This window comes from Protopterus annectens, chromosome 17.part0 (assembly GCF_019279795.1).
Source record: "Protopterus annectens isolate FY-2018-M chromosome 17.part0, PAN1.0, whole genome shotgun sequence".
NCBI classification, from domain to species: Eukaryota; Metazoa; Chordata; order Ceratodontiformes; family Protopteridae; genus Protopterus; species Protopterus annectens.
Genome location: NC_056751.1, coordinates 630564893 through 630591997, shown reverse-complemented (window position 1 = coordinate 630591997; position 27105 = coordinate 630564893). Strand labels below are relative to the sequence as shown.

Genomic DNA, 27105 nt, shown 5'->3' with positions numbered 1-27105 from the left:
AGGAACCTTCTGACACCATTCCTTTAGATAAGTCTACTCCTGCACGTGGTGCAGCCAGACCCCCTGCTTCCATTTCCATTAAGGCTTTCTCTAGGGCTAAGGCTGCTAAACTTACTAAGGCTTTGCCTCCCAAGGTTTCCTCTCAGAGACCTTCTACTAGCTCTCAGATTCTTACCCTAGCAGAGGATCTGATCTCTTTAATTAGAGGTTCCCAACCTCATCCGGACAGGGGCTCTCAACCACTTCCAGACAAAAGGCCCAGGGTTGAGCCCTCTGATCCCCAGTCCTCAGATGAGTCCACGGATGGCTCTGCTCTGTCAGACCACCAGGAGGAGGCTTATTCGGCCTACGAGGATTCTGATGCTGAAGAATCTATTCCCTCGGCCTCCCCTCCTGAAGAGTTTTCCTTTGGAGAGACATTACACTCTGAGAGAACATTTTCAATGGCAGGGTCAGGAATTCTCTGACTTCAGAAAGAGATTAAGGAACTTTTTACATTTACCTCAGCATAGGCCCTTAGGTATACCTCCTGTTTTGAATGTCATTGATGATGTGTACTCTGATGCTAGTACTGCCCCTGACTCTCTCCCTCCGGCTCCTGCCAAACCTGATAGGTACTACAGGGTCCCGGACTCACATTTACACCTGTACAAGGCCCACTCTGCTGATCCAGAAAGTATTTCCCAGGGCCCAAAAGGGGTTGCAGCTGCTAAAAATCCTCTTCCCTCTGAAAGGGAGTCCAGAGCATTAGAGAGATGGGGTAAGAAAGTGTATACTTCTGCAACTCTTTCCATGAGGGCACTAAACTGTCAATTTCATATGATACAGTACCAAGAGTATTTACTAGATGAATTGCATAAGAAACTGTCCTCTTCTGAACCCCTTGATCGCAAATCCCTTCAGGATCTGGTGCATAACTCCCAGCAGGTTAGTAACCATTTCTTGCAGTGTGGTTATGATGCATTGGAAGCTTCATGTAGATCAGCTATGAGAGGTGCAGTTATACGTAGGCATGCCTGGCTGAAGGAACAATCTCTGCCAGACCATGTGAAAGCTAAGCTTTTGGATGCTCCTATGGAAAAGCAAAAATTATTTGGTTCCACGGCTCAAGAGGTTTTAAAGAAATTTGAAGAAAAGGCAAAATCTGTGCAAACAGTTAAATATTTTCTGCAAGTCCAACCACCGAGATTCAGCAGAAATTGGCCTACTAAGAATTGGTCCTTTCCGGACTCAGACAGATTTCAAAGAGGCAGGAATAGGCGTGCCAGAGGTAGAGGGCAAGCTAGAGGCTCCTACAGAGGCCGTCAGTGGCAGCCTCCCAACCAGAGAGGTAGTGCAGGAACAACAACTGCTACACCAGGACAGACTCAATGACTTCATTTTGACTCTGCCGACCAGGGCTCAATTAGAAGCACCTTTGGGCGGAAAGCTTTCTTTATTCTCAAAAAATTGGCACAGCATTACAAGGGACACATGGACACTGCAAATAATAGACAAAGGATACAGGTTCCATTTCCACTTGCCAAAAGAAAAGGCATGCCAGACCTGCCACCAAATCAGAGGGCAGAGGCTTTGAAGCAAATTACCAACTTAATGCAAATGAAAGCCATAGAAAAGGTACCTCTTTCAGAACAAGGCCAGGGATTTTACTCCAGATTATTCCTTGTTCCAAGAAAAGAGAATCAATGGAGGCCTATTCTCGACTTGTCCGCACTGAATACTTATCTCATTGTGCCAAAATTCAAAATGCTGACTCTACAGCAACTCCTTCCCATGCTGGGCAAGGGGTCTTGGCTGGTGACTCTAGACCTCAAGGAGGCATACCTGCATGTCCCTATTCGACAAAGTTGCAGAAGACACCTCAGATTTCTTGCAGGGTCAGAGCATTATCAATTCTCAGCATTACCCTTTGGCTTATCTACTGCGCCCAGAGTATTCACAAAATGCTTGGCATCAGTAATTGCACATTGCAGACTTCAGGGGATTCAAATCTACCCATATCTGGACGACTGCCTAATACAAGCGGACAGCAAGCAAACTTTGTTAAAGGACTTGGACTATGCCATCCACCCGTTACGGGCCTTGGGATACACAGTCAACATCCACAAATCAAGACTGGTTCCATCCCAAAGAATAACTTTTCTGGGTGCGGATCTAGACACAACCACCCAAATGGCCTTTCTCACAGAAGAAAAACAAAAACTACCAGTGTACTTCCAGAATCTGGCAAGACAAACTCCGCTGACTGCAAGGAAAATCCTGCAGGCCCTGGGTTACATGGCATCTTGCATTCTTCTGATTCCACAAGCAAGACTACATATGAGAAAATTACAATGGTACCCAAGAAGTTTATGGACACAGCACAGTCACAGCTTAGAAACTCTGATCCCACTCATTCCCTGCCTTCAAAAGGAATTTCTGTGGTGGGCTCAAGCCTGCCAGTCGAACAGCGGGTTGCCCTTCAGCAAGCCAAGAGCCAACCAAACCATCACCACGGACGCTTCAGACCAAGGTTGGGGAGCTCACATGGAGGACAGATGTATCCAAGGGCTATGGTCACAAAGAGAGCTGCGCATGCACATAAACCAAAAGGAAATGCTGGCAGTGATGCACGCAATCGAGGCCTTCAAACCTTTCCTTCAGCAAGGCCACCTGCTCATAAGGACAGACAACACCACAGTTATGTGGTACATAAACAAGCAAGGAGGCACCCATTCCTACCCTCTTTGCAGACTGACAATGAATCTATGGGAACTTGCTTTGAAACTCAACATACAGCTACAGTCCCAGTTTGTGCCAGGGAAAGACAATACACTGGCAGACAGCTTAAGCAGAACTACCATGGATGCACACGAATGGATGCTGCACCCAGACATCTTCTTACTCATCACACAGTCATGGGGAAGGCCGGAAATAGATCTGTTCACTTCCCCCCTCAATCATCAACTGAAGAAATTCTGCTCAAGGACATACCACCCACAAGCATGGAAAGTGGACACTCTCTCTTTCAGCTGGAAAGCTCTAACAGTGTATGCTTTCCCACCTCTTCCATTAATGACCAAGGTCCTACTGAAGATCAGGACAGAGCAGCCCAGAGTGATTCTAATAGCTCCAAAGTGGCCAAGACAGCACTGGTACCCACTGTTAAAGAGCATGTCACAGACGAAACCATGGCCTCTTCCCCCTATGGCCACTCCTACTGACACAGCACAATTTCAGGACTCTGCACTCCAACCTGAAAACCTTGCAGCTAACTGCCTGGAGAATACCATGACTCCTAATCAGGAAATCCTATCCCAGAGAGTGAAGGATATTATTATGGAAGCTCGTCGCCCTTCCACAAGGAAGGCATATTCAGCAAAATGGAAAAGATTCCACACCTGGAAAACAGCAAAGGGCCTAGATGTGACTGTGATGAACATGGCACATATACTGGAATGTTTGGCAAAATTGTCCCACAATGGCCTGTCTTACTCTTCCATTAAGATACATGCCTCAGCAATCTCAGCAGAATACAATGTTAATCCACCTGTCTTCTCTCATCCTCTCCTAAGGCAGTTTCTAAGAGGAATCAAAAACATCAATCCTCCAAGGAAACCACCTCTACCTACTTGGGACCTAAATTTCGTGTTGGAAAAACTAACACTTCCTCCCTTTGAACCAGCAGCATCGGCAGATCTACAGTTTTTGTCTTGGAAAACTGCCTTCCTTCTGGCCATAACCTCAGCAAGAAGAGTATCTGAGCTACAAGCTTTAATGGCAGTGCAGCCATTTCTTATCTTTCATCAGGACAGAGTTTCTTTGAGGACCAATCCTACATTCATGCCAAAGGTGGTATCCAGGGTATCTTTGAACCAAGCTATTCACTTGCCTACATTCTTCCCACAACCACAAAATAAAGGGGAGAGACTTCTGCACACCCTGGACATACACAGACAACTGCGCTACTACTTGGACAGAACTAAAAGTTACAGAAAGACTGACCAGTTGTTTGTAGCATATGCTGCTGGGGTACAAGGAAAAGCAATTTCCAAACAGACAATTTCAAAATGGATAGGAAATTGCATTCGTTTTTGTTGCTCCGTTCATGGAAAAACTGTGCCAGCTAACATTAGACCTCATTCCACGAGAGCCACAGCCACCACCACAGCCTTCCTAAGAGGGTTGGCTACCAAAGACATTTTAGAAGCTGCTACATGGAGCTCCGTGCATACATTTGCCAAGCATTACAATTTACCTTTATACTCCACATCCAGAGCAGGTTTTGCTACGGAAGTCCTGCAGGGTATCTTAACTACACCATCCTTTACTTAGTACCTCCACCCCCAGATTGGCTATGGTATTCTACCCATATGTGATGACTGCAGATGCATCCTTGAAGGACATCGTACAGTTTTGTACCTACCATAAATATAGATGTCCGATAGGTATGCATCTGCAGTCAGGTTTACCCTCCCTCCTTCCCCTCTGTGGTATTCCTGGGGTGCTTACCCCTCTATTAGCTAGCTGGGGGAATCTATTATGGTGTATTTGTGTGTATATACATGTATATATATTTTTGCAAATATTTGGAATTTTATTGCATTTCTCCAAATTTAGCCTTCCTAGAGGGCACCTGGTATCTGGGGCAAGAAAAACTGAGGAAGATGGCGTCGGCTGATGCTTTTATACCCCAGACGCTCTGACGTCGGGGAAAGTGCGACATCAGCCGAAGCCAGACCCAGACTTTGGAATCCGGCCGACCGAAGGGCTGCCTGAGGCAGGACAACCCATATGTGATGACTGCAGATGCATACCTATTGGACATCTACATTTATGGTAGGTACAAAACTGTACTTTTTCATGCTCCTCTATGTTGTTGAGCTGGATCAGTTTTTTGTGGGTTAAAGCAAATTTTGGGTGGGTGCCAGGTAACACTGCTTTTGTTTTTCTTTAGTTAGTATGAATTGCATGTTAAAAATATGAGAAGGTCCTTGCAGCATGTGTTGTATTACTATGGCTGAAGGCTTAGCTCTTTAAATGATCACATTTACATATAAAAGAATTGCAATTTTGGGTAGTATAGTAATAAGCATATTAATGAATATTGAAAATAGGACAGGAAAGAAATAATTCTTAAATGGACCAATGTATGAACAGTTAGTCAGAGGAACAGACCAGCTTTTACTAAGAAGTTCTTACTTGAAAAAACCTGGTTCCCATGAATTACCACTTTGATGGTAGTCCACTGAACACAGAAGGTGTTATAAGAGATCTGGGAACACAGGTTGACAGGAACCTCTCTTGATCACCACATTGCTGCTGTGGTCAGAAAGTCCTATGTGACACATCTCATTACTAAGGGTTTTGCCTCCAGGAAGAAAGAGGTCATTGTCTCCCTCTACTCTTCCCTCATTAGGCCAGTCAGTCATCGAGTAAATTGCCCCATTTGGCATGTACCTCTGTAGACGCCTGCAACAACTGGAGAGGCTGCAAAAGTACCTCACAAAGAGGATCCTAGGCCTTAAACACTTGTCCTGTATGGACAGACTCAAAAAAACTCCCAACTATTCTCTGTCCCATATCACCTACTTAGAGGGGATCTCTGCTTGACTTACAAAGCCATGTCTGACCCACCTCTGCTAGAAATGCTACATCTAAAGAAATCCAAATCCCTCTGCACCACACGCTCCAGAGACCTCAACCTCATTACAATCAACGGAACTTACTGGAGGAACAGATGCATAACCCAGAGATTGCCCAGGCTATGGAATAGATTTCCCATACATGTCAAGCAGAGCACCTCGCTGACGCACTTCAAGAGAAATCTTGATGAGTGGATGGGAAATAGAAAATTCACCCTGGGGATAACTCCAGTGGCTGTACTCAACAGAGGCACTGGGAACTAAGGTTGGGCGGCACAATGCCAGGGTAATCCTATGGCTAGGCTTGTAAAGGCCCAGGGCCATCAGTCTAATACACACCTATGAACCTAAAGAAACATTTGTGGTTCTTTTGTTTTTACATATAGATAAGTGTAAAGGTAAGTTGTGGTTTACCAAGTTGAAGGCTTTCGTGGAGGAGGGACAATGAAAACAGTACTTTCTCTCATTAACAGAGTTCATATTACTTTCATAATGCATCTTAGAGTGGATGTTGTATTGCTGGAAATAGGAAGAACTTAATGAAAGGACTGATGTTCTTTGTGTTTCACTGTTGTAGTCATCACCTGTGGGTTATCCCTGCTGTGGTAGCCCTTGGCCGGCCCGAATACCAGAGTTATTTTTTTGCGATTTCTGCAGTCGCCTGTAGTCTGATGTTGGGTCGTCAGTGCTATAAAGCAAGGCAGTCGATGCCATTACATCAGTCTTTCTTGCCGTGGAGCACGTAGCAGAAGCAGTTCGCAAGAGTGCCAGTCGGTCACTACCAGTAGATGAATTTCATCTGAAAACGTCTGAAGCTAAGTACCCTGTTGGGGATCTTTTTTTCTTGCACCAACCAATGTCCGAAAAAGTTAACAATTGTCTTGCCTGTGGAAAGCAGATCCCACACTGAGACTTCCATTCTTACTGTGTCACTTGTTTAGGCCCAGACCAATGACGTCCCCCGTTGCTGGTTCTGTGCCCTCTTTAATGTGAGAACCATTCGCCGTAGAGCTCTTTTTGTAGACAGTTATTTTCGTGTTCCGTCTTTGCATTCCATTATGGCATCTGTCAGCCAACAATCCGTGGACATTCCGAAAAAACATAAAGATAGAGACAAGACCACACAAGACTAAGCTTTCTGACGACCCTACCGCTAAACAGGTTGTCAGTTCTCCAGAATTCAGTGAGGTGCTTTTGCAGCCCCTGATGCCCGATTCAATATTTACGCAGACCTCTACCGAGACCCTTTCGGAGTTCAGTATGCCGCAGAAATTTTCTTCATCTTCCGAGCCTTTGGCTGTCTCTGCTGTGTCCAGAGCCGCGACGCAGGCACAGACTTCCGAGAAGGCCTTTCTCACTACCGAATCTAGACAAAAAATGACGTCCTCTCTTCCCACTACCGATTTCTTTCAGGCCTAGAAGCCAGGCCACTCCTAGGAAAACTGCTTCTAGCCACCATCTTGCTACTACTCCACCACCGCAAGCACAAATGCTTAAAATGGCGGAGGATCTCGTCTCCCTTATCTGGGGTAGTCAGGCCAAAAAGGAAAAGGCACCTTTTCCAGAAGTTTTGACAGAACAGGATTCTGAGGAGTCTGACTATTCAGTTTTTGAAGAGGAACAGCATCCTTGACTGCTTATGAGGATTCAGATGCAGAGGAATCCACCCCTTCTTCCTCCCTCCAGAGGACCTTTCCTTTGGGGAAACCCTTCACTCCCTCAGGGAACATTTCCAATGGGAATCTCAAGACTTCCTACAGTTTAAGAAAAGACTAAGAGAGTTTCTGGACCTGCCCCAGCACAGACCCCTGGCCATCCCCCTTATTTTAGAAGTGGTGGATGATGTTTTCCATGAATCCAGCTTAGCCCCTAATGCCGTCCCTCCTGCTCCCAGTAAACCTGACGAGTACTACAGAGTACTGGATTCTCACAAATACCTGTACAGAAATCCTGCTGCACACCGAGAGGTCATTACACAGGGACCTAAAGGAGCTAAGACTAGTTCTGCCAAGAATCCTCTTCCTTCTGACAAGGACTCCAGAGCTCTGGACAGATGGGGTAAAAAAGTATACACCTCTGCAGCCTTAGATATCGGAGCACTCAATTGTCAGTGCCATATGTTAAAATATCAACAACACACTTTGGAACTATTAAAACAAAAAATTTCTACCTTTCCTGACTGTGCCCATTCAAAAGAGTTAGCAGATTTGCTGCGCTCTGCTTGTCAAGTGGCCAAGCACTCATTACACTGTGGATATGATGCCCAAGAAGCCTTTAGAAGTGCAGCAGTGACAGAATCTGTTGTCAGGAGACATGCATGGCTGAAAGAACAACCTTTCTCTGATCACGTCAAGTCTAAAGTTATTGATGCACCCCTAGATAAGGATTGCTTGTTTGGGGAAAAAGCAGAAGTGCTTAAAAAGATGGAAGACAAAGCAAAACCTATGCAAACAGTAAAAGATTTCTTTCAGGTTCAACCTCCCAGTTTCAGCAGGAACTTTCCCTCTAAGCACTGGTCCTTCCCTGCACCTAGCAGACAGGGCCAAGGTAAGGGCAAGGACAGACTACTCAAGGCCAGCAGAGAATCAAACATTGGACCACTTCCAAAGAAAACTGATAAAACTAAGTGTATTTACTTCATGTTGTTTTGGATCAAATAAACGGTTTAACCTTCGTGGAGCTGGTTGGTTTTTGTTTTATCAGTTTTCTTTGGTTTGATCTTCATTAATGTTTAATTGGACCACTTCCATCCCAAAGGCAGGGAGTGCTAAGCCAACCTTCTATGGCAAAAACAATGACTCCCCCTCCCTCCTCTGTCCTCCCTTCACTCATCAAAAACTAGGAGGAAGGCTCTTCCTCTTCAATGAAAATTGGCTTTCTATAACAAAGGACCAATGGGTCTTAAAGATCATTTTTCAGGGATACAAATTCTCTTTCAGCTAACTCCCAATTCCAAGGGGGTACCTAGACTTGCCTCCAAATCAGTGGGCAGAGGCATTGAAAGGTCCAAACTGTCATATCCCTAGGGACAGTAGAACCTGGCCCCTCGGATCAAACAGGCAAAGGCTTTTATTCCAGGCTATTCCTTGTTCCCAGAAAAGTGGGCACTTGGTGCCCCATCCTGGATCTAGCCATTCTGAACACCTCCCTGGTGGTCACAAGATTCAAAGTGCTAACTTTGCAGCAGCTGCTTCCTATGCTAACAAAAATGCCTGGCTAGTGACCCTAGACCTAAAAGATGCCTACTTCCACATCCCAATCCGGGAATTGTGCAGGAAATTCCTGTGCTTCAGAGCAGGATCACAACACTTTCAGTTCTCTACGCTGCCCTTTGGCTTATCTACTGCACCCAGAGTATTCACCAAATGCTTGGTCCTGGCCATAGGATTCTGCAGACAGATAAGTATACAGATTTACCTTTATCTGGACGACTACTTTGGGCAGAGTGCCAAGAAAAGCTGCTCCAGGACCTTCTCTTTGTCAAATCACTCCTAACGTCCTTAGGGTTCACCATCAACGAGAAGAAGTCAAAGCAAAACCCCACCAGGAAGATCATTTTCTTGGGAGCTGTGCTAGACGCAGCATCCCAAATAGCCTTCCTATCCCAGAAAAGCAGATCATCCTGCCTCTCTACTTTACCCAGCTGGCTTCCAGAAGTCACCTCACCCCGAGGATATTCCTGCAAGCCCTGGGATACATGGCATCTTGCTTCCTTTTCGTTCCTCTGGCCAGGCTTCATATGAGAAAACTTCAGTGGTATCTAAAGAACCTTTGGTGCCAGCAGTCTCAGTCCTTAGAGACCTCTCTCCCTCTGATCCCATGTATAACGGCCAAGTTTCTCTGGTGAGCAGAGGCCTGTGCCAAGAACAAGGCTCTTCCTTTCATCCTCCTCCTACTGGCAAGACCATCACCACCTTCACCTCAGACATTGCTTGAGACGCTCACCTAGCAGGCAGGTGCACCCAAGGTCTTTGGGATGCCCAGCACCTTCACTTGCACATCCGACAGAAAGAAATGATGGCAGTACAAAAGGCTCTGACATTTTTCAAACCCCATTTCAGGCCAGGGGTTCTCCTTATAAAAACAGACAACACCACAGTAATGTGGTATATCAACAAACAGGGGGGGACCCAATATTGCCCCCTGTGCAGGTTAGCCATGAGCCTCTGGCTTACAGCCGCCTCCATAGATTTGCACCTAATTGCCCAATACCTTCCAGGGGTCAACAACACTCTGGCAGACCACCTAAGCAAAAACTTACTGGACCCCCACGAGTGACAGCTCCACAGGGAAATCTTTCTGCAAATCACTCCAGAGTGGGGGACTCTGGAAGTGGATCTCTTTGCCTTGCACCTCAATCACCAGCTGCAAAAATTCTGTACCAGGGAGTATCACCTCCTAGCGTGGAAGGTGGATGCCTTGACCTTCCCCTGGAACTCCCTCTTTGTGTATGCATTCCCTCCTCTGCCCCCTTATTCTCAAGGTACTGATCAAAATAAGGGAGTAGAGACCAAAGGCCATCCTCATTGCTCCAGATTAGCCCAGACAGTATTGGGTACCCCTTACAGCCCCCTCCCCCCCAAGCAGCTTCCCCTGATCTCAGACCTCTTGACCCAGGTGAGGGGGAAGATTCTGCACCCAGACTTACTCTCAATCTTTCAGCACGGCTTATACCTTAAAAGCTAACAAGGAGTCCCTGTTTAGCAAACAGGACATAATCGCAGAGGCCAGAAGGCCCAGCACCAGAAAATCATACGCAGGGAAACGGAAAAGATTCTGCTCTTGGAGCCAGTACCTCCCATCCCTCTTATCTTGGATTACCTAGCAGAGTTGCTCAAAAGTGGCCTCTGTCTCTCTCTCTCACACCTTTATTAAAATCCATGCCTCAGCCATTTTTTGCCCATTATGATTCATACCCACCCCTCTTCTCTCATCCTTTCATAAAACAATTACTCTGAGGGGCTTCTAATATCAGACCTCCCAGAAAGCCTCTCACGCCACCCTGGGACGTGAATTATGTTTTAGAAAAACTAACCTTACCTCCTTTCGAACCTGCTGCTTCAGCAGAATTGAAACACCTCTCCTGGGAAGACTGCCTTCCTACTTGCTATCACCTCAGCCAGAAGGGTATCAAAACTGCAGGCTGTCATGGCTGTTGAGCGCTTCATCATTTTCCATGCAGACAGGGTCTCCCTGAGGACTTAACCCCTCCTTTATACCCAAGGTGGTATCTGATGTGACCCTCAACCAGGCCATACACCTACCCACCTTCTTTTCCAACCCTCAAAACAAGGAGGAAAAAATTCTACACTCGCTAGACTTGCACAGACAACTCTGATGCTATCTGGACCGCACTAAACCATTCAGAAAAACAGACCAACTACTTGTCATCTTTGCCCCTGGGGAAGAGAGGAAGCCCGTTTCCAAACAAACCATTTCCAAATGGATATCACACTCTCTCCATTTCTGCCACAGACTACATGGTAACCCCCCCCCCAATTCTATTCATACCCATTCCACTAGGGCAGCCTCCACTTCCACAGCCTTCCTCAGAGGAGTCCTCACCAGGGACATCTTGGAAGCTGCCACCTGGACCTCTGTCTATATCTTTACAAAGCATTACCACCTACCTTTTTTTTTTTCTAAGTCTAGGGCAGGGTTTGCCTCTGCAGTTCTGCAGGGCTTGCTGACCCGTGCCTAGTGTTCTAACCTATCCTTCCACCTCTCTCCTCAACTTTGGGAATCCTTCCACAGGTGATGACTGCAACAGTGAAACAGGAAGAACATAGTACAGTTGTGTACACTTACCATAAATGTAGATGTTAGAGTGTATTCACTGTTGCAGTCCTGGTTTCCATCCCCCATATATCATCTTTCCCTGGGGGGGGCATAAGCTTCCCATAGTGGCTTTTAGCCACCAGGACCACTTTTCCTTGTTTCCTTGTGCTTCTGATGGGTTAGGGCAAGAAAAACTTAAGTAATGACGTCAGCTGCCTTGCTTTATAGCACTTGACAACCTGACGTCAGACTATAGGTGACTGCAGCCGACTCTAAAAAAAACATCGACTCTGGTATTGGGGCCAGTCAAGGGCTACCACAGCAGGATTAACCCACAGGTGATGACTGCAACAGTGAATACACTCTAACATCTACATTAGTGGTAACTGTACACAACTGTACTTTTTCTCAAGGATATTTATTAAGGCAAGGAGATTTTAAATTGTAAAATCAGAGGGTCAGAGGGGAAGGATATGGGCCGCTGCTGCTCTTTTTAAGGGACTTTGTTTTCCAGATGGAGGAGAATATACTTTGTGTTGTAGACATGTTGAAATTGTAGTGAAAGGCAGATGAGTGATACTAGGAAAGTAGGATGAGCTGGGGATGTGGATGGTTGTTTCTGTAGTGTATCATGAGTGATTGATTTATTTTCTGTTTATATATTGAAAATAGATGGGGGGTGCATTTATTAGCATAACTGGAATCACCAGGAAGAGTAATGAGTCGTTTTGGTGTTGGCCTGTTATTACTGCTCTATATTATGCTAGTATGTGATCAGTGAAACAGTTAAATAGAATGCTACGGCAGAGAGATTGGTTAGCTATGGTCTGAAATGGGTATTGCTTTCTGAAACAAAATGAAGAAAGAGTCTATTTCTACCCCGTCTGTACTGAACTGAGAAAGCATTCTATAGGGGTGTTTGTCATTTTTGGAGTACAGGATAATGTATTTGTATATGCAGATAGACACTTTACGTCAGGTGATATCATCCTTATTTTACTGCTTACAGGGGGAAAGCAAGGATCTGCTGTTCATCCTGACAGCGAAGTACAACGCCTGTATTTTGGAGTACAAGCAGAGTGGTGACCACATAGACATAATCACTCGTGCCCATGGGAATGTTCAGGTAACTGTTCTTTAATGGTCGTGAAGCATGAGATGATACCAATGGACATGATCAATGCTCACTATCTGAACTGGTTCCAATTATGATTATGCAAAGCCTGCTAATTTTGCTCCTGAATTGTGTGGTAGTACTTTCTGAACTTGCTGAATTAGTGTTTTTGCTTTTAAAATGTATTCTGAGAATTTGTTTATGAAGAAAAGTATTAAACTGTTTAATGTTTGGATGGTTAACATGTCTAAAAAGAGACATCTAACTTTTTTCCAGTTTGTCTTAACAGATAAAAGCAGTTGTGTGATGCAGTCACATAAATTTAAATATTTCTAAGTTTTCACTCACAACAGTGCTGTATCATGCAACTCATGTAATAGTGTCTGTGGAATGCCTTGCAAACTAGTGTCATGAGAGTTTGAGAACTGTAAGATCTTTTAGCAGTATTTGTTCTGGGACATGAATATTTGGCTTGCATGGACCAACTATGCTTCTGTTACAGAAGGAGTTGATGCAGCTTTATAAAGTTCTTCACAATGTGCCTCTGAATTTTGTTGTAAGATGTGTGTACATGTCATAGTTTAAGGAATTACTTTTACCTTTTTATTTTGGTACTGTTTTTAGTGACAACAGATACTCAATACACACAAACTGTTTGCAGCTTGCTTGCTGCCCTTGCATCCATGTATACATTTGTGTGTGTTTCTCTTATTGTATTGAGGTTAGGACTAATGAAAGAAGTGGATGGACTTGTGTTAAAACGGTAGGATCAGAATTCTGTCGCCCATATGCAGCTCTTACTTTTAGGATAACATAAGGCTCATCCACATGTTTAAGCTGAACTATACCAGATTAATAGGCTGCTCACATGAGACGCTTGTAAATATGTTGAATGCTGTACATGTGAAGTGATTTTTGTGCTCATAGGATCTGTGTAGGTTGTGGTGTAGCAGTGATTGGTACTTTGCGGATGGATATGTATTGGTCACTCTTCTCTGAGATGGCTTGGAATTTAAAAGGTGGTTAAAATAACAGAAAGAGGTGTGGTGGGGGTAATTTCTCTGTGTGGATCTTGCTGAGAATGCAAGATATCCAAGATGCATTACGGAAAAGGCGATGGACTGTATTTAAATAACTAGCTCTGTATGACCTGTGAGATCCAAACCACCCTCCCCCCAGCATATGCACATCCTAGGAAGTGTGCAATAAGGACTTCATTGTGTTATTGCAAAATTGATGCATAAAAATGTGGTTTGAACTATTTTGGAACCACCACAATCCGCGATGGTGGTGCTGCGGTAGCATTGTCGCCTCACAGTAAGACGCTGTCCAGTTCGATTCTCAGCTAGAGCATCTTCTGCGTGGAGACATGCGTGAATGGGTGTACCTTCGTTGAAGGTTGTGCGTCAGGGCTGGTAACTCGGCACGTAAAAATCAACTACCAATCATTAGCGGACAGGAGTTCCGCTGTGGCGACCCCTAACTGGGAAAAGCCGAAAGACAAAACAACAACAATCCATCTAACCCTATCTGCCATGTTGGTCTTTATAAAGGCTCACACAAATTAGTAAGTAATGTGTTGCATTAAAGACTTGCACTATTTGGTAACTGTTTAGTCTTTATCATTTGAAACTTAAGCCTCTCAGTGACCAAACCAATTTGTCATTTGTAACTTAAGCCTGTTGGTAATCAAAGCAATTATATTTGGCAAGTGCCCATATATCAGGTAAATTCCATAGTTTTATATGATCCTTAGAAAGAATGTCTCCAATTTTGAAATTTGGAAACTTAGACTTCTGGTCGAATTGAACGCCTGGTAAGCTGTTTAGACTGGGTGCCCCCAATAAAATTTACTTGAATTATAATTTCTACATTTCCACCTAAATAACTGTACATTCTGCATGCACGGTGCACTCTTTTTGTCTTTTTACTGGTGGTTCATGTGTTACTTATTTATGCTAAACTCCATAGCATTCATGTTACTAGTTTGGGTAAAGCCTGCATTTGGTAAGTACAGTTCAGCTACATTCTACAAAGACTTGAGTTTTTAATACAAAATACATGAGAATATTTTCCATGCAACACGTACTATTAAATTTTATATAATTCTACTCTATAATTCTACTAGGCAATCTCACATTTTATATGTAGATATCTTATATCCTTCCTGTTTTGCACAGTCTATTTCTTGCAATATTGTATATTTTTTAATTTCTTTTACTGTGATTTATTATTTTTAGTTAGTATTTATCACTTGATCCCATAATTACCATTGACTGTTGTTCATTCTTTCCATGTGCTCTTCTCAAATTAACTCAATTTTTTAATTGTCATATCGACTACCTTAGTCCACATGGGCTTTTCAAGTTTTCTTTTTACTTGTGAAAGCTTTGGTTTTGGTAAGTGATGCTGCTGTGTCATTGGGATGCATAGCTAAAAGTATCCAGGCATTCAAGCCCTAACATTACCAAGTCCCTACTCAGTATTTACGGTCAAGTGTGTTCACTTTCTTAAAGTTTTTCAACTCATTTTTCCAATTTTCCAAATTCCGACAGACCCAAAAGATTTGTTCCCATATCCCTCTTTTCCCCCTTGTGACATCTCCCAACACTCTTCATTCCTGTGGGAATATCTTCTGTAGTCTGCTTGGCTAATGCGAGCATTTCCTTGCAAACATCCCAAATTTTCTAGATCATACTGTATATTCAGGGGCTAAACATATTAGTCCATTGTTTCACTTGGTCTGTATTAGTATCTTGAACGATTTGAACATCGAATCAATGTTGATCGACACATATTGTTCGAAAGCACTAATCAGCGAAACCACTAAAGATCTAAAGATTACATTTTGAATTGTCATAGTTGGCCAAGTCACGTTACTAAGTATCTGATGTCGTGACGTTTATCTTGTACTTATCATAAGCTGTCTATTTTTACACTACTTGAAATAGTTAAGAAATACTAAATGTAAATAGTATGTATGGTAGGAATATAAGTTTATTTCATTAAATATTGTGGAAATTAGTAATAGTTCTTTCGGACATAAAAGGTAAATAATTGAGCAATAGAAGGCACTTCTTGAAGTAATTAGTTGTGCGCTACACACACACTGTCAGAGACTGCAATGGCTAATGCACCGCTGTTGCTATGTTGTTAAAAATATAGTGCTCTGAGAGTATATCTTGTATGCACCGTTCACTAGGGTATGTTTTGTTTAATTTAGTTTGCCACTTTTTTTCTTGTAAGGTTGCTTCAGGGATTATAGAAGTAAATATAGGTATAGACTAGGTCAGGTGTGTATTTATATATTAGATTTCATTTCACTGTTCATAATGAGATCGCGGTACAGTGAAGATCGGAAAATTTGCCCTTTCGTCCCCTGTAGTGCGATCTCGGAGTTGGTATAAATAATTAGCAGGGGGGTGCAGCCACTCACAAGAACAAGTTCGCTGAATGGCATTTCGATGTCAAATGCCATTCGCTGTATTGAGGATATAATATAGAGCCGTATATTTATATTTCACATTTTTTTGTTTATATTGACTGCAATACTAGGAACCAGTGTTGACCAACTAATGTTTGACAATTTGAGTTTGTCATTTAACATTTTGGTTAATAGTGTGATCGAGAAATGTGTCTCAGTATTCTAAGATTCAACACTGTAGTACTTAGAGTCTCTAATATAGACCCGTTTCACTGTGATCTGCTACCTTAGCTTCTCCTTTAAACTTATCCTTAACCTGCCTGTTTGCTCTTACATGCTCTACACATTTTAATGTGCTGTTAGTCGTAGCTTTTGTTAATAACTTCATTATCTCCAGTATTTTCTTTTCCTTCTACTGTCCTTTGATTATGTTTAAACTGTGTAGTCATCCTGTGCATGCCAAATGCAGTCTGGCCTGTAATCTAAAAATATATCTTTGGCTGTTCCAGTTTCATTATTTTTCCTTCTAGCACTATTTGCTGATCGTATCTTGGTGGTATTTTCACTGTTCTTTATTTTAGCTGCCGTTACCTTCCATTGTCTTTTTCCTTAGTTTCTATACCTACTGAGGCTAGTTGGAATTTCCTCTTTTAATTTGCCTGTCAAAGAGTTCTGATCATAAAGTTCTGCATTCCTTTCTTCGTCTCTGATGAGCATCTTTATGTAAAACCTTAGCCTATTTTTTTCCTCTATCCTACCCTATCCTTTGCCTCAGTCACTGATTTCCATTTACGGTTACAATTCCTATGTTTGTATATAATCTGATCTGTGTTAAATGTCTGACTGGGAGACTCCTTGTATGACTGGCAATATTATTCCATTACACTGTAGGCTTTTATTGCTAAAAATATTTTCATTCTTTCTTTATACTCCTTCATTCTTCGGGTTTTGCAACTTGTGCCATTCTGTATAGAACACCAGAGTACAAGAAACGTGTTAGGGCCTGTTTGTATCCATAGTCCTCCTCTTCCATTGTCAGTTTTATTTTCTGTTCTGCTTCCTTTCACACATCTTTTGCTGCGTAGCCTGTTACCTTATTCCTTAGCTAGATTCCCAACTATTTGATTTTCTTATGTCCCCACAGGAGGGGGTGTGATCACATTGGGTCACTTGGGGCACAATTTAATACTGTTGCCTTTGTTTTGCTTTTGTTTATTTTATATCCTGCCATTTTTTGTCATTAACAGTATAAGTACCTTGAATATCTCTTGTTTTGGATTTGTTATATATAAAACTAAATCCTCTACTAATGACAGTCTTTCTTGTCTACTATACCAATCGTATCCCTGTCTTGCACACTCAGCATTAATGGCTAAGTTTGTGAGTCTATAAGAGAGACTTTGTGTGTGTGTATATATATATATATATGTATGTATATCTATATATATATATATATATATATATATATATATATATATATATATATATATATATATTGTGTATCTATATATATGTAAAACCGATATAATCTCCAGTAAGAGACCGGTCAGCAGCGGGATACCTCAAGGCTCTGTGCTGCAGACCACTCCTATTTGGCATCTATGTCTCGGAGTTAAAGGGTAATGTCCAGCACCTTTGGCTGACCAAGTCCACAGACCCCTTCAAACTGGAAGCTATCCCAGATTCCTCCCATGACACAAACATCCCCCATTTAATTTTGTCAGATGCTTTTTCAGCAGCGAGCTGCATCACTAGCAGTCTTTCTTTATGCAATTCTGGTTGCCATTGTGTCATTAAGGTCTTACTGATATCACATGTTTTGCCTTTTAGGTTAATCATTTTGTTAATGTAGTCATAAAGATTTTAAAGTTGTGATTCAATATTGAAATTGACCTGTAAGAACTCCTGGTCTGCCATATCTTTCCCTTCTGTACAAATTGGTACCATTACCACAGTTGTCAGAACCTGAGAATCTCTTCTCCTTCCATAATGTTGCTAATTAAGGCATATCTTAAACCAAGAAATTTTTTTACCTCCTGTGTTCCAAATTTTTACTGGTATTCTGTCAAGCCTGGATGTTTAGGATACATAGGGTGACTTACAAGAGTGGAGGAAGATGCACACAGGTGGATTATATCCTATGAAGGAGGGCTAGTCTGAAGGAGATTGGAGAATGTAAAGTGGTGACAGGAGAAAGTGTAATTAGGCAGCATAGAATGGTGGTCTGTAGGATGATGGTGATAAAGAAGAGGAGGACAAGTGCGAGAGCAGTGCCAAGGATCAAATGGTGGAAGTTGAAAAAGGGCGATAGTGAGATGGAGTTCAGGGAAGAGTTAAAACAGGTACAGGGGGTCAGTGAAGAGTTACCAAATAGCTGGCTAACTACAGAAGAGATGGTAAGGGAGACAGCTAGAAAGGTGCTTGGTGTTGCATCTGGACAGAGGAAGGAGGACAAGGAGACCTGGTGGTGGAATGAGGAAGTACAGGAGAGTATACAGAGGAAGAGGCTGGCAAAGAAGAAGTGGGATTGTCAGAGAGATGAAAGTAAACAGGAGTACAAGGAGATGAGCATGGCAAAGAGAGAGGTGGCAAAGGCTAAGGATAAGGCATATCGAGAGTTGTATGAAAGGTTGGACACTGAAGAGGGAGAAAAGGACCTGCATCGATTGGTTAGACAGAGGGACTGAGATGGGAAAGATGTGCAGCAGGTAAGTGTGATAAAGGATAGTGAGGGAAATGTACTCACAAGCGAGGAGTGTGTGTTGAGCAGATGGAAAGAGTATTTTGAGGGGGCTGATGAATGAAGAGAATGAGAGAGAAGGTTGGATGATGTGAGGATAGTGAATCAGGAAGTGAAACGATTAGCAAGGAGGAAGTACGGACAGCTATGAAGAGGATGAAGAATGGAAAGGCTGTTAGTCCAGATGACATACCAGTGGAAGCATGGAAGTGCTTAGGAGAAATGGCAGTGGAGTTCTTAACCAGATTGTTTACTGAAATCTTGGAAAGTCAGAGGATGTCTGAGGAGTGGAGCAAGTGTTTTGGTACCTATTTTTAAGAATAAGGGTGATGTGCAGAGTTGTAACTACAGAGGGATAAAGCTGATCAGTCACAGCTTGAAATTATGGGAAAGAGTAGTAGAAGCTAAGTTAAGAAGGGAGGTGATGATTAGCGATCGGCAGTATGGTTTCATGCCGGGAAAGACTACTACAGATGCGATGTGTGCTCTGTGACTGTTGGAGAAATATAAGGAAGGTCAAAAGGAGTTGCATTGTGTCTTTGTGGACTTGGAGAAAGCATATGATAGGGTGCCTAGAGAGGAGTTGTGGTGTTGTATGAAGAAGTCAGGAGGGGCAGAGAAGTATGTAAGAGTGGTACAGGATGTGTACGAGGGTAGTGCGACAGTGGTGAAGTCTGCAGTGTGAGTGACAGATCCGTTTAAGGTGGAGGTGAGATTACATCAAGGATCAATTCTGAGCCCTTTCTTATTTGCAATGGGTGTGACAAGGATGGACAGGCTTAGGAATCAGTATATTAGAGGGTCAGCTCAGGTTGGACAGTTTGGAGACAAAGTCAGAGAGGCGAGATTGCGTTGGTTTGGATGTGCTGAGGAGGGATGATGGGTATACTGGGAAAAGGATGCTAAGCATGGAGCTGCCAGTTAAGAGGAAGGTCTAAGATAAGGTTTATGGACATGGTGAGAGAGGACATGCAGGCGGTTGGTGTGACAGAGCAATATGCAGAGGACAGGAAGAAATGGAAACAGATGATCCGCTGTGGCGACCCCTAACAGGATCAGCCAAAAGAGAAGAAGATTCTGTCAAGCCCTGGATGTTTACCTGATCTGTTTTATTGCTATTTTCATTTGCTCAGTAGTTATTTTTCTAAATAATTTCTGCTCTTTTTCATTCATCTGAGCTATATTCACTGTTGTCAAGAAAACTTTTGGCATAGCTTCCAAGACTGCTCTCCTTTGCTGTCATTTATAAAGTGGTGTGTAAATTTCCGAATATTTTTAGGATGTTTGTTGGATCTATTTTCATCTTTCTTGTAGTTGTATAACTTAATTTAGTAATGCACATTTTGTATCCCTAACACTTGGACTAGTAGTTTACATTTTTTAGTAACTTCAAAATTTGCTTTGATGCTGTTTTCTTGTTCTCATTTAAGTTAGTTGAATGTTCTTCCACTTGATTATTGGACCTTTTTAGCTGCTCTCATCCCCGATCCGTCATCGAACCTAGTTTCTCCTGACCTTTTTTCATTTTTTCCAGTCTTCATAACAGTTGCGACTTCCCACTCACTCTTCCCTGTCTTTCATGTTCACAAAGTGTTTGAAGCTGTTCATTCTCTTCCATCTATCCACCAGGTCTTCTGTGTTTTCTTTGGTTTGAGATAGTAATCGATTTTATGTTTCCTGAGCCCAACCCTGAAAACTTTGCTTTTTCATTAAGTGAATGGGGATGCACCACTGCTGTGAGAAAGCTTATTGTTTAGCTGTGTCTTGGTGATATTTCAGGCACATAACTGCATATACTGGGTTAAGTGCTGTGATGCATATGTAACCATCTCCCTTCCCATTTGTTTTACATTAGAAAAAAATTTGAAAACTTTTTATTAAACCCCATCCAAAATAAATTTAGTAAATACTGTGTTAACATTGTAGGAATGCTGTAAAATGTATCCATAGACTTTGACGCATTTCCATGCATGCATAGTGGTCACCTTTTAGTCTCTAGACGCACTTCATACTTTCTCTGAGTTGGTATTTGGGTTAAAGTTTATCTTTTATCATCTGTGGCATTCTTGTAAGTGAAGTGGGATTTTTAAGCGTTTTTGTTTCAGAAAACATGCAGCTGAAAATGTTAGCCACATGCACAAAATATTGTTTAACACTGTGCACCATATACTGTGGTTTAAATGTAAGTGACTAAACATGACCAATACAGTTTAAGATAATGACGCATGGTCTTATAATGTTTAGATGTGTTTGTAACCTGTTAAATCTTTGTTCCATTGGTACTTTAAATCTGTCCAGATGATATATTTCCATGCAAAATGTGTACATAGTTTCTGTCCTGTTTGCACACTAGTGACATCCACTATTCCAAAGATGTTTAAGTACTTTTCAATGTATCTTGTAGCTTCTGCTATTTTATAACTTCTATGACCTTCTGAGGCGTACTCCTTGTCATGTATCACAATGTGAGAGTGTTCAATCTCGCCTTTGTTCTTACACATGGGTTCGGAGCCGATCCTCGGCTCCGTGCCGGCCGACTGCAAGCTCTGCATCGAGAAGAAGCTCGAGGACATCTAATACCCACAATCCCCCTCTGCCTTTACCACAGATCTAGTTTGCCGCTGCTGCAGTACGCATCGCTGGAGACTAGCTCGGGGCTGTTCAGATAAGATTTTTTATCTATTCTGTACTATTTTCAGAAAGTTTCTTTAAATTCTAGTTACTTAAGTAAGAGTAGGTGTGTGAGAGTCAAGAATTCTCTATACTTAGAATAAGTTAACTTGTTAACTTTCGAGTTAGAGTTTTTCGGGGCCTACCCCTTCTTGGACTTGTGACTAAAACTTTTGTAGTCTTGCCTTTTTGGCAGTTATTACTGGATTAGACTTCGGATTCGACTTCTTTGACTAAAAACTTGTGGTAGTCTTGTTTTTAGCTTATCAAACAGACTCTTATTCCCGGATTTGACATTTTTACTGGATTGGACTCTTTACTGGACTGGACTGTCTTCTCATTTGTTAATATGTCTGAAAAGATGAAATCTGGTTTTAAACGTTGTCAGTGTGGCCAAAAAATGTCGGTCACAGACAACCACAGTTCCTGTGTCTACTGTCTTGGCCCTCTCCACTTACAAGAGGACTGCTCTATTTGTCACTCTTTTAGTGGGAGGGTCATGACAGATAGGCGCAGGAAACTGATGGATAGAGGATTGCTGAAACCCTCTTTCCAGGAGGCTTTGGATGCTTCAGACCAGGCATCCAAGTCTTGAAGGTCGAAGCGTCGGAGCCAAAGACATCGGCTCCGAGCTCTTCGAGTCTAGTTAGATCACCGGTTCCACAGACTTGGGCCGAGTGTTCAACTGTTGGCAGTTTCGAGCCTCGAGTCTTGGAACCGGTGACGGAGCTCCCTCCACCGACTCTGTTGAGGTCGGCTCCGTCTTCGATCCCTTCGACTCGTTCTTCTAGAGCCCTTTCCGACACCGGCGTGGACCGTGTGGTGCAGAAACTTATGGAGCATACGGCCTGTCCAAGCTTATTTTGGTCTCCTCTCAGTTGATGTCGAGACTTGAAGGCCTGCCACTATCTCCATCTGTTCCTCCTCCGAGACCTGTTCAGTCTTCGGAGCCGGAAGAAGCTGACCTGATGATTGTGGAGCCCTCGGTGCCAGAACCGTCTTTTCTCGGTCGGCACCGTTTACCTCGACTCCATCCGATCCGGTACCGGAGTCTCGGGCCCGAAGATCTGTCCTTGGTTCCGGGACCGAGAGTCGGACCGATGTTTCGGTTCCGACTCTCCCTCGGGCCTCGCACGGATCGATTCGGTTCCGTCCTCGGGGTCGGTGCCTTCGGTTCCTGTTTCGGGGATTCTTCCCATTTCTTCGGAACCGGGGGATACCTCGACCCGGGGGCCTTCGACCTCATGAGGAAGGTGTTGTCTACCCAGACAACCACATCAGCAGGTACAGCTTCTCCTCCCCACAAAGGACCGTTATCCTCCTCTGCACCCACGGCCACGTCCAAGCGTCGGGCACCAGTGTCTCAGCCACCCCTGGAGGGTGCCCCCTCTTCCTCGGAGGCTTCTTCGGATGCTCCCCACGAAGAAGTTCCTAGGAAAAGACTGTGTAAGAGGAGACACTTGGATTCTCCACAAGAATCCTTGACATCTGATACTGACTTAGATGAGTCAGAAGGGTCCCTAAGTCACCTTCAGAGGATGTCTCTTTTCTGACATCTTGAGATCCTTAAACAGAGAGGTGACTGGCAAGCCCTCCCCCCTTCTGAGGATGAGTCAGTTTTGCTGAAGGCATTTGGTGCCCGTCCTTCCTCCTCCTGGGTCACTCCGCCCTTTGATGAGTTAATGGAATTAATTGCTCGAAGGGCGTGGGAGACTCCTGACACGGTGGAACCTGTCCCTAGGAAGCCAAATAAGTACATCACGGCACCACAGGACAAAGCTTACCTTACCAAAGGAGTTCCAGTAGACACCATGGTGGTGGCAGCGGCCACGAAAAAGGAGATGTCGGAGTCTTCCTCATCTGTCCATCCGCCTAACAAAGATTCTAGGACCATGGACAGATATGGGAAGCGCATTTTCAGTTCAGCGGCTTTCTCTATGCGTTCCCTGAACTATTTGATCCATTTTACACGTTTACAGAGGGATCTAGTCAAAGAGTTGGGAGATACCCTCCAGGGTGCTACAGATGCCGCTGTCTCAGAGAAAGTTACAGCGCATCTCAACACCCTTACGTCCATTGTGAACTCGTCCATGAGGCTGATATCCTATGCAGCCGAAGGATCGAGTAGGGCAGCGGCTTCAGCGATTGCTCTTCGTAGACAATCCTGGATGCGCTTATGTTCGCTTATGGAAGCCTTCAAGTCTTCCTTTACTAACGCCCCATTTGATGGAGCCACACTTTTGGGCCCTAAAGTAAAGGAGACTCTTACCCGGTGTGAACAGGAGGGAAAGACTCTGTCTGCTGTCGGAGTCCGTTTTCCACCCTTCCAGACCGTACCCCAAAGGGCAACGTGGTGGGAAAATGTGGTTTCAAAACCTCAAGGATCTTTCCAAACACACAGGGTGATGCCCCTCTAGAGGCAGAGGGGGCAGAGGTGGAAGACACCGCCCTGGCGGCAGAGGGGTCCGCAAAACCAAGGTGACAGGGATAACCTCCTGGCAAACCTTTTCAGCACTCCTGAGAGGAGGCCTGACTGTCCTGCTCTGGAGGCAGTCGGGGTCGCTTAGCTTTATACCCTCAGGCCTGGCAAAACCTTTCTTCAGACAATTGGGTAAAAGCGTTGTTACCAGAGGTTACAAAATCCCATTTCTATCCACCCCATTCCAAAGAAAAACTCCCAGATGTACCACCCCATCTGCGAGACCCAGCAGCTACAGAAATTTCAAAGCTGCTAAGAAAAAGAGTCATCCAACCAGTCCCAGCGGACCAAATAGGATTCGAACTTACTCAAGGTTCTTTTTAGTTCCAAAGAAAACAGGGGACTGGAGGCCAATTCTGGACCTAAGTCATCTCAACACCTTTGTCAAGAAGGAAAAGTTCGAATGGTCACGCTTCAATCGATCCTTCCATTCTTACGGAAGGGCGACTGGATGTGCTCAATAGATCTGAAGGACGCACACTACCACATCAAAATGGCCAGAGCGTCCAGAGATCACTTGCGCTTCGGCTGGGAGCCAGTCACTATCAGTTTCGAGCCCTGCCCTTTGGCCTGACCACAGCCCCAGGGTCTTCACCAAATGCATGGCAGTGGTAGCGTCTCATCTGAGGCGCCTAGGATTCCAGGTGTTTCCGTATCTGGACGACTGGCTCCTGTCTGCCACCACCAGGCGTCAACTGATACAAGCCAGGGATTACTCCTACAACTTTGTACACACCTTGGCATTTCAGTAAATTTGAAAAATCTTTGCTACAGCCATCACAGCATATCTTATTTATAGGAGCGGAATTGGATAGCGTCAGTTAGTTCTAAAACTTCCGACAGAAAGAATACTAGCACTTCAATTCAACATTTCCTTCTGCTGTCGTCCAGAAAATCCCCAGCAAAATTGTTCTGAAAGTTTTGGGTCTCATGGCAGCTTCTCTCATAGCAATACCATTGGGAAGACTGCACATGAGAGTGCTACAATGGCTTCTATTTGCACAATGGTCATTCCAACAACTTCCACTGACTCACGAAATTTTGATAACGAAAACATGCAAATCACACCTAATGTGGTGGTTACAGACTTGCAACCTATCCGGCGGAAGACCATTTGTGCTACCCACACCGTCAGCGACGATAACCACGGACGCTTCCCTGATAGGGTGGGGGGGCATCTTTCAGGGACAGACAGTCCAAGGCGAATGGACCAATCTGGAGTACAATCTGCACATCAATGTTCTGGAGTTGAGGGCAGTGTTTTTGGCGTTGCAACACTTTGCTCCCCTTCTTCCTCCAGGGACCATTGCAGTTCAGACAGACAACATGTCCGTAGTCTGGTACATAAACAAGCAAGGGGGAACCAGGTCCTACCAACTATGCAGAGAGGCCATGAGAATTTGGCAATGGGCAGAGTCCACCAGTTCGCTTTCTGATCGCAACGCACATCCCGGGTCATCCAACGTCATAGCCGACAGGCTGAGCAGGGCAATACTATTGCCTCACGAGTGGTCCCTCAAACAGTCAGTTGCGGAAAAGATTTTTTGCAAATGGGGCCAGCCTACCTGCGATCTGTTTGCGTCTCCAATGAACGCCAAATGCAGGAGCTACTTTGCCCTATTACCCTCCAGGGAAGTCCCAAGGGACGCTGGTGCACGATTGGCCCCGGGTCTCCTATATGCTTTTCCTCCATTTCCCCTGATTACAAAGTTTCTGCAGAAAGCAAACAACCTTCAGAGGACTATAATTCTCATTGTCTGCTCTGGCCTCGTCAAATTTGGTTCCCCTTTCTCTTGCATCACCGCATTCGGGACCTTGGATGCTGGACCCAGAGCCAGATCTACTGACTCACTCGTCAGGAGTTCCTCACCCATCCCTGGAATCTCTCCTTCTAGCAGCTTGGCTGCTCCTTCCCTTTTAGCCAGGTCAATTCCCTTACATCGGTTCATGATGTTTTGGTAGCTTCTCATAAAGATTCCACTACAAAGACTTATACTAGTAAATGGAAACGTTTTGTCTTCTGGCCGGAGTCACATCAGTTGGACCCTGTTACAGCTCCGTTGAATAAGGTCTTAGAATTTCTAACCGAATTATTTCAGGAAGGAGCTTCTCCGGCTACCTTAAGAGTACAGTTGGCTGCCATTTCCAGCTATCATATAGAAGAAAGTGGTGCACCTATTATGGCTCACAGACTCTGTAAAGCCTTTTTAAAAGGTTCCTTTCATATCAGACCACCAGTCAGAAGCCCGACATCACCGTGGAATTTAAATTTATTGCTCTCTAAATTGATGCTACCACCCTTTGAACCAGCTTCAAGTTGCACTTTGAAATTTTTGTCATGGAAAACATTATTTCTAGTGGCTATTACATCGGCTAGACGGGTGTCTGAGCTGCAGGCCCTTTCGGTCAAACATCCCTATTTAATTTTTCATTCTGACAGAGTATCCCTACGCACTAATCCATCCTTTCTTCCCAAGGTTTGTTCTACTAGTAATATTAATCAGTCCATTGAATTACCCACCTTCTTTAAAGACCACTCTAATAAATTAGAGTATATGTTGCACAAATTGGACGTCCATAGACAACTCAGATTTTATTTGGATAGAACAAAAGATCACAGGAAATCTGATCAGCTATTTATAGCTTTTGCTGACAGCAGAAAGGGTCTTGCAGTTACGAAACGAACTCTTTCTAAGTGGCTAACTGATTGTATCATTTATGTTTATGAAAATTCTGATCAAACATTATCAGCAAAACCCAGAGGACATTCTACCAGATCAATTTCTACATCTTTGGCTCATGCAGCTCGCTTACCTTTAGACATCATTTGTGCGGCTGCTACTTGGGCTAAACCACATACATTTATTTCTCATTACAAAGTGGACAGGGTTTCTAGGGATAGGGCAACCTTTGGTTCCACTGTGCTCAAGAACGTTCTCCCTTGAGTTCCTCAGGATCATGGAGCTAGGGACGCTACCCATGTGTAAGAACAAAGGCGAGATTGAACACTCTCACATAAAGAAGTTATGTCCTTACCATAACGTTCCATGTGGAGTGTTCATCTTGCCTTGGTTATTACACTCCCACCCTTCCCCTTAGGAAGAACGCTCGATTTGGTGCCTGGTCTGGAGTATTCTCCTTCTGCTGTTGCAGTGTTGGTGTTGCTATCATACCCTTGGTATGTTTGTATATATGTAATTATGTATATAGTTTGGCATGTATGCGTGATTGTTGTCTGGTTTGCTTGCAAACTAGATCTGAGGTAAAGGCAGAGGG

General features: G+C 43.8%; 1 protein-coding gene across 1 annotated transcript in view; it reads left to right on the top strand.

Annotated features, from left to right (window-relative positions):
* The window catches only part of DDB1 (damage specific DNA binding protein 1), a 2836764-nt gene that overhangs the window by 109141 nt on the left and 2700518 nt on the right, over positions 1-27105 (top strand). The window contains exon 3 of the mRNA XM_044059793.1: positions 12412-12528. Coding sequence (XP_043915728.1) covers positions 12412-12528 — 117 coding nt within the window. The remainder of the gene's footprint in view (positions 1-12411; positions 12529-27105) is intronic.